The sequence below is a fragment of the Pteropus alecto genome, unplaced genomic scaffold, assembly GCF_000325575.1.
Source record: "Pteropus alecto unplaced genomic scaffold, ASM32557v1 scaffold8, whole genome shotgun sequence".
In the NCBI taxonomy this organism is placed as follows: Eukaryota; Metazoa; Chordata; class Mammalia; order Chiroptera; family Pteropodidae; genus Pteropus; species Pteropus alecto.
The window spans coordinates 24,865,923-24,876,650 of NW_006494609.1; the positions used below are offsets into that span (position 1 = coordinate 24,865,923).

At 67.4% G+C, this 10,728-nt stretch overlaps 2 protein-coding genes across 2 annotated transcripts in view; both read left to right on the forward strand.

Annotated features, from left to right (window-relative positions):
- The first annotated feature begins 612 nt into the window (after window positions 1-612).
- Window positions 613-3,975, forward strand: CRIP2 (cysteine rich protein 2). Its single transcript, XM_015599569.2, has 8 exons — window positions 613-1,123; window positions 1,980-2,074; window positions 2,190-2,247; window positions 2,527-2,667; window positions 2,744-2,812; window positions 2,891-2,985; window positions 3,228-3,285; window positions 3,368-3,975. The coding sequence occupies exons 1-8, from the start codon at window positions 967-969 to the stop codon at window positions 3,433-3,435; spliced, it is 741 nt and encodes a 246-aa protein (XP_015455055.2). The 5' UTR covers window positions 613-966; the 3' UTR covers window positions 3,436-3,975.
- Window positions 3,976-10,541: 6,566 nt separating this feature from the next.
- The window catches only part of CRIP1 (cysteine rich protein 1), a 1,646-nt gene continuing 1,459 nt past the window's right edge, over window positions 10,542-10,728 (forward strand). Inside the window, exon 1 of the mRNA XM_006925614.3 lies at window positions 10,542-10,689. Within this exon, the coding sequence (XP_006925676.1) occupies window positions 10,650-10,689 (40 nt within the window). The 5' untranslated portion in view covers window positions 10,542-10,649. The remainder of the gene's footprint in view (window positions 10,690-10,728) is intronic.

Sequence of the window (10,728 nt, forward strand, 5' to 3'; positions counted from 1 at the left end):
CTCCTGAATTTCTCGGCCCTTCCCCGTGGACGCGTGGCCGGTCCGGCGTGTCGCCAAGCTGTGATCCCCCAACTCGCACCGCAACCTCTGCCCATGCGGGGCCGGGCCAGATCTGGGCTCTGTCTGGACTCAGTCCACGCGGGGGCGACCTTGGCCTCTACGTCCCGCGTGTCCGGGCGCGCTCCCTTCCTCAGCGCCAGTTCCCTCAGGACTTTCCCACGGGTGGGGCGCGGTGACAAGCGGGTCTCCTTGAGCACGAGCGGACACTAAAGTCCAGGTGGCCAGGCCCCCTGCCTCCTCAAGGTCAGAACAGCCAGGGACAGGAAGGGAGAGCAGCATAGGAGGGGGCTTGTTTCTGTCAGGCTGCCCCCCTCCCCCGCCCCGCCAGAGGCGGCACCTCCTGGCGCTCACCCGTTGACTCGCTTACTCACCCCTCCTCCCTCCTCCTGGCTGATCCTGACTTCGCTAGGGCTTCAGAGTCGCTGCCCACCTACCACCCCACCGGACCCAGGCAGAGGGAAGACAGTGCCCGAAGCCAGGATAGCCAGAGGGTGGGGACAGGCAGGGCACCGCTCCCTGGTCATCCTGGGGCAGTGATCAGGGTCCTGGATGGGGACGAACCACGGTGAAGGAAGCTACTTGGCTTCCTGGCTGACAGGCCAAGGAGGAGGCTGACGGTTGTTTGCTGTTCCCAGAGCGGAGGGACCGGATTTGGCCTGGAGAGCTTCTGGCCTGGCCGGGAGCCGAGGGGCTTCCGGCTGCCGCCCTGGGAGCCCTGCCCGCCCTCTTTCCCCATCCCAGAGAGGGCTCCTGCCTGTCAGGCTCAGGGTGGGGGACAGTCCCAGGGTCTTCCTGCCAGCCCTGCTACCCACCACTTTGTCCCCAGCCAGGCTAGCTCGGGACCCTCTGTCTGGGCGGACAGTCCTGTGAACAATTTAGAAAAGTGCTCCTGCCAGCTCGGGGGGCATGGACTCCCCGCGGAAAACACAGGCGGCTCAGACCCGCTGTTTCCTGTCTGTCCTGGCCCAGGGGCACTGCTGGGGGTGGGGGGCTGGGACCCTGCCCCCCCCCCAATCCAGGCTGCAGCCCGCATCCCCTGCTCCAGCAGCCGACACCCCTGAGTGTAAGCAGAGTAGAACCGGGGCCAGGACCCCCCGAGTGATCTCAGGATACCGTGCCTTTTGTGTCCCCAACAATGGTGTAGCCGGGTGGGGTGGTGGTTCCCTTCCGAGCCGTTAGACCCCGTGAATTCTGCCTTTCCAACCCACCCAGTGGGTCTGAGAGTCATTCCCGTGAGTGGCCACGTCCTGCAGCTGGCGGTGCAGCTTGGTTCTGGCCGCCCTGAGTGGCAGCTGCCATGGCCTCCGCTGGCCAGTGGAACTGGGAGAGGATGCGGCTGGCATGGGATCCGGTCGCCTTGGACGCGGCCAGCCCCGGCCTGCCCCAACAGGGGCCTGGGGAATTGCTATGAGGAAGACTGAAAAGATCATGAGCTTCTGGGGGTGTTTTTTTATTTGTTTGTTTTTCTCTTGCTGCCCAGAAGAATTCTCACTCTTGGAATCATGTCATCAAGCTAAGATGTTCTCCCACTTCCGTCCATTGGAAGGTGGCGCAGGCCGTGGGGGGATGGGGAGGGCACGGGACCCGACCCTCAGCAGCTGGTCCCAGACCTTGGGTGCCAAAGCAGCAGCTGGAGGCAGGGGGCTGGGACTCTCAGGGCCAAATGTAGACAGGCAGGCGTCCTGTCCCTTGAGGGTCGCACGGGGGGTGGGGGTGGGGACTGGCCTCCCCGCACGTGGTCTGGAGCTCCAGGGCTCCCCCTCACCTCCTTTGAGGCCTGCCTGGGAGACTTGTGTGAGGGAGGGGACATGAGCTGGGAGTCCACACAAGATGCCTGCTTCAGGTCGCAGCCCCAGGGCAGTGAGGGTGCGGAGGCCCCGGGGGACAGCGGGGCCCCTGACGTCCCCTCCTGTCCGCAGCTGAGAAGGTGAGCTCCCTGGGCAAGGACTGGCACAAGTTTTGCCTCAAGTGTGAGCGCTGTGGCAAGACGCTGACTCCGGGGGGCCACGCCGAGGTGAGCCCCACTCTTGGGCTGGGCTGTGGGACTCGGGGTTCTCCCCACCTTGGGGGTTGGGGTCCAAGGAGCCTCTGCGCGTGGCCCTCACCCCTCGCCCTTGCCCTCTGCCTAGCATGATGGGAAGCCGTTTTGCCACAAGCCTTGCTATGCTACACTGTTCGGACCCAAAGGTGAGCCCAGGGGCCCCAGCCTGGGGTCTGCTCCGGCCCCAGAGCGGCAGGGCCCACAGGAGGCCTGGGGCTATGGGTCCCCCTGCCCCCCTTCTTTCTATACTCTTCCCAGAAAGCTGCCCCAGGCCACGGGCGCCCCCAGGGGCTAGGGTCCCGACCCAGCAGAAGGGACTGCAGAGGGCCAGTTTTGGAGAAGTCCAGTAGGGCGTGAGGCCTGGGGGGTGGACACCAAAGCCACTGGCCACAGCCACCCACCCTGCAGCGCCTGCTACCCCACAGGGGTGAACATCGGAGGTGCTGGCTCCTACATCTACGAGAAGCCCTCTGCGGAGGGACCACAGGTCACTGGCCCCATCGAGGTCCCCGCGGCCCGAGCCGAGGAGCGCAAGGCGAGTGGCCCCCCAAAGGGGCCCAGCAAAGGTGGGCTGGGCTCTGGATGTGGGGGGAGGCGCGGGAGCGGCCCAGCCCCCCTGACCCCTCTCTGTCCCCGCCCCAGCCTCTAGCGTCACCACGTTCACGGGCGAACCCAACATGTGTCCTCGCTGCAATAAGAGGGTCTACTTTGGTGAGTGACCACACCCAGCCCCAACCTGAGGGAGGGCTCCGCTGCGGCCTCCGCGTGACCGTCTCCCCCCTTTCCCAGCCGAGAAGGTGACGTCCCTCGGCAAGGACTGGCACCGGCCGTGCCTGCGCTGTGAGCGCTGCGGGAAGACGCTGACTCCGGGCGGCCACGCGGAGGTGAGGGGCGCGGCGGGGCCAGGCTCGACCCGAGGGGCGGCGGGGCTGCCCCCTGGTGGCCAGAATGCAGCCTCGCAGGCGCGCGGATGCTGGGTAGCCCCGGGCAAGTGGACTGGTTGGTCATGGGGCTGGGAGCTCCAGGACTCCCAGGGAGAGAGGCCGGCAGAGGACAGAGAGGAGGCCATCTGGGGAGTGGGGAAACAGGAGTCTGTACCCCCACCTCACCTCAGCCCTTCCCCCAGCACGATGGTCAGCCCTACTGCCACAAGCCCTGCTACGGAATACTCTTCGGACCCAGGGGTAAGTGTGGCCTGGATGTGGGGAGGCGCTGGCCCCTCTCCCCGCCGCCCCTCCCCACCACCCTGGCCGCCTCTGTCCGCAGGAGTGAACACTGGAGCCGTGGGCAGCTACATCTACGACAGGGACCCTGAGGGCAAAGTCCAGCCCTAGGCCCACAGCCCTGCCCCCCCACTGCCTGTCTCTCGGGGGGAAATGACCAGCTACCCAGCCCCGTCCAGCACATCCTGCCCTCCAGTCCAGGGCCTTCGCCAGGGGCATGGGGAGGAAGCCACCCAGGCCGTCTCTGGACGAGGCTGCCCATCCCCGTTTCTCTGGCCGTGTCTGCCCTTGTTCTAGCACCTGCTAGCCCCTTTTGTGTCCTTGTGGCTCTGTACCCATGTGTCTCTACGTCTGTGTGTCTCGTGGCCCCATGTGTCCCTGTGTATCTCCATGGCCCTGGGCGGGTCACTCCGAGGTGGCCATCAACTCTCCCCTCCTGCTGTCCCATCCCTGCCCCACAGTGTTATTTATCTCCCTTTGCCACTGTGGCCACAGCCACACCCCTCACGGTGTCCCTGGACGAGGCACCCTGCCAGGGCCCTCTGCTGTCTCCCACACTGCCTTGCAAGTGCCCACCTGCCACCCTCACGTGGTTCACACGCCACTGTCAAGATTTTTGCTGTTAATAAAAGGTTTGAGGATTGCAAGACCCTTGCGCTGTGTCTCTGGTTGGGGGATGGACATGAGTCCAGGACAGGGTCCCTTTGTCCCACCCACAAGTGCTCCACACGCTTAGGCCCAGCTCCACGTGGGGTAGGTCCTGTTCCCAAGGTTGCTGGTGGTGGGAGGGAGGCTTTGTTCCGGGCTGTGGTGCCAGCGCAGGGGCGGTGGGCAGCTGAGAGGGGCCGTGGAGGTGGAGGCGGAGGCGGGACGCACCCTGGGGGTGGGGTCTAGAGGGGGGAGGAGCCTGTGTTCCGCTGAGCCCACTCCCAGAGCGATAGCACTGAGCCTGGGCCCCGGGACATGCTGACGCTGGGTGTTAGAGCCGTGAGCTGCCTGGATCCACCGGAGACCCAGAGGGGGCGGGGGGCGGGGGGAGGGGGTCAGCCTTGGGAAGGTGGCAGAGGGCATGTATCGCGGAGGAAGAGAAGACGGGTGACCGGAGGAAGGGTCCTCAGCAGGGTGGGGACTGCTTCAGCCCAGGACTGAGCCTGCAAGTCCAGAGGGTTTGGATGGGGAAGGGTGTGGTTAGGCCGACACCCCCCCACACACTGCCCGGACTCCGGCTCCGGCGACGTGGAGGCCTTTGCGGTCAGCCCCAGCACTGGTGGCGGCCTGAGGGCGAGGGCTTGAGTGACCCCTGTCCGGGCGCTCCTGCTCAGCCAGAGTCCCCGAGTCTGCGTTTGCAGTGATACCGGCGTCGCTCGCGGCCTCTCCGGGCCGCCCAGGCTCTGCCCTTTCCACCTGGACCCCTCGGGAGCTCCTGGGAGCCCCCTTCGCTTTACCTGCCGCTCCCGGGCAGTCCGCCAGAGGGCGCGCCGCCGCCTCCACTCAGCGCCCTGGCTGAGGCCGTGCAGACCTCCCCGGCCCGCCCCCCAGCACCAGGCCCCCAGATATCTTGCCCTCCCTGGTGCCAAGGGCATCAGGGCCTGGTCACCTCTGGGCCCATGTCCCCAGCCCCATAGGCGGCCAGCTCCTTATGTGTCCCGCATCCCGGCCCTTGACATCCCGGCCCCTCCCGGTCCATGCTCCAGCCCGCGGGCTCACACCGCTGAACCTGATGCCAAGCCCTTTGTCCGAGGAGCAGCCATCCGTGTCCCTGGAGGGTGCGTGGAGCGAGCGGCTCCGTGTCCCGCAATGCCAGGCCGCCCTCCTGGCAAGTCCCGGCCAGGCGCCCTACGTCTCCTCCTGGTTGGCCCTAGGAATGCAGCCAGAACGTGAAGGGCAGGCCGGCCTGCATGGGGGTACCCTAGGGACCCCCAGTTCCCCACCCAGGCCGAGTATTGGGCCGGTGGGGCACCCGGCGCGCTCGGAGGAGAGGTTGGGACGACTCCCCTCCTTGTCCCCGCCTCCTGTCAGGCGCAGGCTCCGGGTTGGGGGGTCACTCTGGGAGAACTCAGCTGCTGCTCTCGCGGCGGGCTCGGGGTGTCGGATGGGAAATTCATGTCTTCTGGGGGGTGGACGCTGCAGAGGGCACAGCCTGGGCCCCTCCCTCGGGAGCCTCCAGTGGAAACTATGCGGGGAGGAGACGAGGTGGGCGGCGCGCCGGTCCCCGAAGCCGGGGCAGGGAGGGCCTGTGTGAGCGGCAGGCCCCGCCCGTCCCGGCGTGGGCGAGGGGTGCAGCGGTCTCCTGGACGCAAGATCGGCTCGGCTGTGCCTGGACGTAGAGCGCCCCCACCCTGAGTCGGGCCCGGGAGGGCGCGCCCCATTTCCTGCAGGCGGAGGGTGACGCGCTGCTGTGTTTGTTTCCAAGGGACTGTCATGGAAACCGGGGCGGTGCCGCTACTGTCCGTCTCCGCGCGGCGTCTCTAGGAGCGTGGGTGGGGGCCGCGGTGCCCCCTGTGTTCCTGGGGTTTCCTCGGCGGCACCAGCTCCAGGAAGTCCCCCCACAAGCCAGGTGTTTTCTCGGGCTCCCGCAGCCCCGGACGTACCCGCAAGATGCACGGGAGGGGGAATGGGCGTCTGCGTCCCTGGTGTGCCGCGCCTCCCTGCCCGGCCTCCACTCCCACCCCTCCAATTCATGCCCAGCCAGTGAGGCGGCCCTGAAATGCCTTCTGACCACTTCGCTGCCCCCCAGAACCCCAGGGCTGCCCACGACACCGGGGCCTCCTTCACCATCCTGCATCCCGCGCCCCACCTGCCACCTGCTCAGTCTTCCTAAGACTCCTGCACCAGGCCCCTCCAGGCACCCCTCTCCTCCCACCTCTGACCTCGGCCCCCAGCCAGGCATCTCTGTGGGGCCAGCTGTGTCTGCAGCTCCCGCCACCCCCAATTCCCTGAGACCCATGTTGAGGGCCCCCCACGGACTTCACCCAGCTCAGACTGGCCTGAGCTTCTTTAGGATGGGAGGGGGTGCATAACTCCTCCTGCCCCTGGGTCCAAGCAAGAGCCAACTCCCTGGCCTTGGGGCTGAGTGCCAGTGACCCTGGGGGCGGGGCCAGGCGAGGACGGGGGCGGGGGAACCAGAGCGGCCAGGTGTGGGCAGCACATTTTCCCAGGGCCGGCTGCAGGGGTGGGCTCAGGCCCAGCAGCGGGACGGGCATGGCTGGAATTGTGGGCGGTTTTGCATGGGCTTTGGCTCCAGGACGTAGAGGTTCCTGGAACCAGGCTCAGCTTGGAGCAGGGGGAGGGCAGGGGCACCCCATCTGCCGGACTGTGGACCCCAGGCAGGGCAGGCTGAGGGAGCGCAAGGTCGCATGGGCCCCCATCCCTGCACCCCGGCGCATGCCCCTCCAGCTTCCAGGAGAGGAGGCTACAGCGGTGTTTTCACCTGGGTCTGGGCTCAGCCAGCAGAGCCCTTCCCCCGTGCCTCAGGGCCAGGAGGAGCAGAGCCCTTCCCCCGTGCCTCAGGGCCAGGAGGGGCGTTGGACCCAGCAGGCCCACCCTGGGACCAGACCTCGGGGCAGACAGGGGGTCCCGGGAGACAAGCTGCTGAAAATAGGCCCTGGGAATGTCTGAGCGTCCCTGACTCAGCCAGGCCCAGGGGAGGGGGAGGGGCAGGCAGGGCTGGACCCTGAGGGCCCAGCAGTTGTCCTGCGGTGTGCGCTGACCACAGCTAGGGCACCTGTGTGCCAGAGCCCAGGCGACCTTCAGCCCTAGGAGGGGACGGTCTTACACGTGGCCACACCCCTGGCTCATCTCCAGTGAAGAGACCTGGAGGCCCAAGGTGGGGAGGGCGCTGGGCGTGGGCTTCAGGGGAGAGGCCAGAGGCACGCGCCAGCCTGCAGACACAGCCTTGTGCCGCCCGTCCAGCCCTGCAGAGCAGAACTTTCCTGGGCGGGGCGGCGAGGGGCTGACCCTTGCGGGTGGACTCCTCAAAGGTCACTGGGGCCCAGCCCTGCCACCGCCACAGGTACACGCAGCCTGGTCCTGCCTGGTTCCCTTCTTCGTCCGCAGCTGAGCCTGGTTGGAGCATGAGCGGGCAAGGGTGCTCACTATGCAGAGGGAGGTGGCCTTGGGGGTGCGGCCCGAACCCTGCAGTGGCCTCCCCCAGGTCTCGGGGGCCCGCGGTGTCCTTACGCTGTCTTGGCACAGGGCAGGATGTTCTGGGCACAGAAGCAGCCTGGGGCAAGTGGCTGGGTTGCTTTGCATCCTGTCCTGGCCACTCTGTCCCCTCTGCTCCAGACCAGGTCCCTGTGCCTGCCGGCTGGTGCCCACAGGGAGAAGAGCACGGACCATGGAGCCGGCAGTGCTGCGGAGCAAGTTTGGGGGGCTGCACCTTGGAGTGTCTGAGGGGGTTTAGTGTGTCCTCTGTGTATGCAGCAGTGCTAACGGTGCCCCAGCTCAGAAGGGTCGGGTCAGCAGTTGGAGGGCCCGACGACATCATGTCGAGCTGGCCCGCTGGTCCTGCGTCAGGTGGGCTCTGGGCCAGTTGACCGCCCCTCCCCCGCAAGAGCTAGGCCAGGCACGCTGATGAAAGCAGCCTTACACCTTGTGGGGTCCAGGTCTTGGGGGGGGGGCATGCTGTCAGGCCCAAGGCTCAGATGGGGCATCTGGACATATGCTCTGGGGGAGGAGGCAGGAGCTGGGGGGCTGCAGCCGATGAGGGGTCCCTACCCCCATGGGCAGGCAGGATGGGTGGGGAGCTCAGGGGAGTGGAGGAGTGTGTCTGTCTCTGAGTGGAGTATCTGGAAAAACCGTGCCTGTGCCAACCAGAGGGTGAGGCCGGTGGCCCCCCTTGACACCCCCCATGACCATGGCAACAGGCAATAACAGCGAGGAAGGAAGGGACTCATCTCGTGGTTTCAGGGGGGCTACTCCCCCGGCAGGGCGGGGTTGGGTTTGCGGTGTGGGGGAGGGTGGGTGGAAGGGAGGACAAATCTGGCCCCCTGCCCCACCTGCCCCAGACGGGCGAGGGCTGGGGTGGGGGTTGGGCAGGAACATGGGAGGCAGCTGCTCGGAGAGGGCCGTGCGCACAGCCCCCGAGATACCCAGGTGGCTGCCCCCACAAACAGGTACGCCCCAGGTGTGGGGACACACACAGGAGTGTGTCCAGGCACCCTGTCACTCGCTGACCCCCTTGGAGGCCTCTGCCCAGCATGCCCACACAGGACGGCCTTCCCAGGGAACCGCAGTTGACGTGTGTGGCCCTGTGACAGACACCCCAGCTCCCCAACCCTTCTAGGCCCTGCCGCCCCTCCTCTCCTGCCTGGTGTCCTCCCCCCTCCACTCTCCCGCTCTCTCCAGATCATGAGCCAGGAGATGAGGTCAGGACCCACCCTGCCCGCCTTCGGCCCCGGCACCAGGCACAGCCGAGGGCGTCAGGCTGGTCGCCTTAGCTCCAGAAGCCACAGCGAGGTGCCCACGTGCCAGGCAGAAAAGGCAGAGGCCCAGACTCGACCACAGGTGTTGAGGCTTCAGGGCGGGAGCAGGCAGTGTGGGTGGGGATAGACTGGGGGTTCCACCAGTGCAGGCAATGCACCCCACTCCCGAGGGGGGCGGGCAGCCAGTCACCAAGGGCTCTAGGGCCCTGGGCAGAACTGTGGCCTCAGAAAGGCGGTCTGAGGGAGGAGGGAGCGACTGGAGAGAGGCGTGGGGAGCAGGACGCAGGGCTGCGGGGTCAAGTGTGGCACTCTCAGTAGGAGGAGACTCTGGCGCGTGGCCTCTGTCACCCCTGAAGCCTGGAGCTCCCACCCTCATCCCCAGAGGGCCTCCTGGGGGAGGCAGAGCGCAGGTCGGCAGGGTGTTGGGGTGCAGGCACCCATGGCTTCACCCGTGTCTCCCGGTGCCAGGCTGTGGGGCTTGAGGACGGATGGGTGGGCTTCAGGGCGGGTGAGGTAGGGGTCGCTGGGTGCTGTCAGGGCCGAGTGTCCGAGTGGGGCGGCCTGGAGCTGCGGGGCCCTGTGGGAGGGTGGGCTCCGGCACTCCATGGGGACGGGGACTGGACAGGCCCAGGGACGATATGTTTTTTGAGATGGGTGTGTTGAGGGGAGATGAGGACACTGGTCATGGTGGTGGCTGAAGGGAGGGACCATGGACAGAGCAGAGGAAAAGCCCGTGAGCTGGGGGCCGGCCTGGGCGGGGGCTAGAGCTTAGGCGCTGAGGAAGCTGCGAAGCTGTGTGTGGTGTGGGGCCCGGGGAGCAGGGAGGTGAAGGGTCCACACAGAAAGGCCTTTCCCCCAGCAGAGGGTGGTGGCCTGGAGGGCAGTGACCAGGAGAGGGGAAGGTTCGGCCACACACACTACAGGGCAGGGATTTCCCAAGGGGGCCTGTCTCTCCCGCCTGGCCCCCTGGACCACAGCCAGAGCCAGCCTGCCGGCCCACCAGGCTCTGGGGCAGGTGGGAGGCGCCGGCCAGCCCGACTTGGATGGCCGGCTGCTGGAGGCCTCCGGGGCCCTGGCGCCCCACCATCCCTGACAGAAAGCCGCGCCCCACAGGCATCGCTGTCTCTGCGGAGGGCGGGGCGCCCCCTCTCGTCTTCCGAATTCCCCGGGGACGTTCCCGCTTCGGTCCGGAGGATTTCCCAGGACCAGCAGGGTTGCGGGGCGGGGGCGCCTCACAGAGGCCGGGAAGCCCCGCGAGGGTGGGGCAGGCCCCTGCAGGTGGGGAAAGCCTGAAGGCAGGTCTTGGGGGGATGCCAGGTTGAGCCCCCCTGGCAGGTGTCTCCAGCCCTCTACCGGGAGAGAGTCGGAGTAAAGCGCGCACGGGAGGCGGGGCGGGGTCCCGGGGGCGCGCGCCGTTCGCCGCTGCCTTCGCCTGTCGCATTTGGGAGCGGAATCGCCCTTCTCCCCCGCTCCAGCGAGTCTCCGAGGGGCTCGAGCAGGTGCTAGGGGCAAGGGACCGGGGCTGGGGTGCGCCTTCCTGCTCCTGGAGAGCCCCCTACACAGATCCTGGATCCTGGAGCCCCAAGAGCAGCCCCACCCTTCAGGGAGTCCCCCCGGGTCCCCTGCGCCCCCCTCCGACCCCCTCCCAGCCTCTGCTAGGTGGTTGGCTAGGCCCAGCGGCTGCCTGGAGGCGGGGGTGGACCAGATGACCTTTCCCGGTCTCCTGGTCTGCAGCCAAGGTCTCGGGGTCCAAGTCCCGGAATGAGGGGGCGGGGCGTGAGGGGCGGGTCTCAAAGGGGTGGCGTCCCCGGGTCCCTGAAAGGCGCGCAGCAGGCGGGACCCACGCAGTCCAGCTCTTCTGTGTGCTGCAGCCTAGCCACCCTCGTCGGACCCAGAGCCGCCATGCCCAAGTGTCCCAAGTGCGACAAGGAGGTGTACTTCGGTGAGCGCTCCCCCGAGCACCCCTCCTCCCCTGGCCACC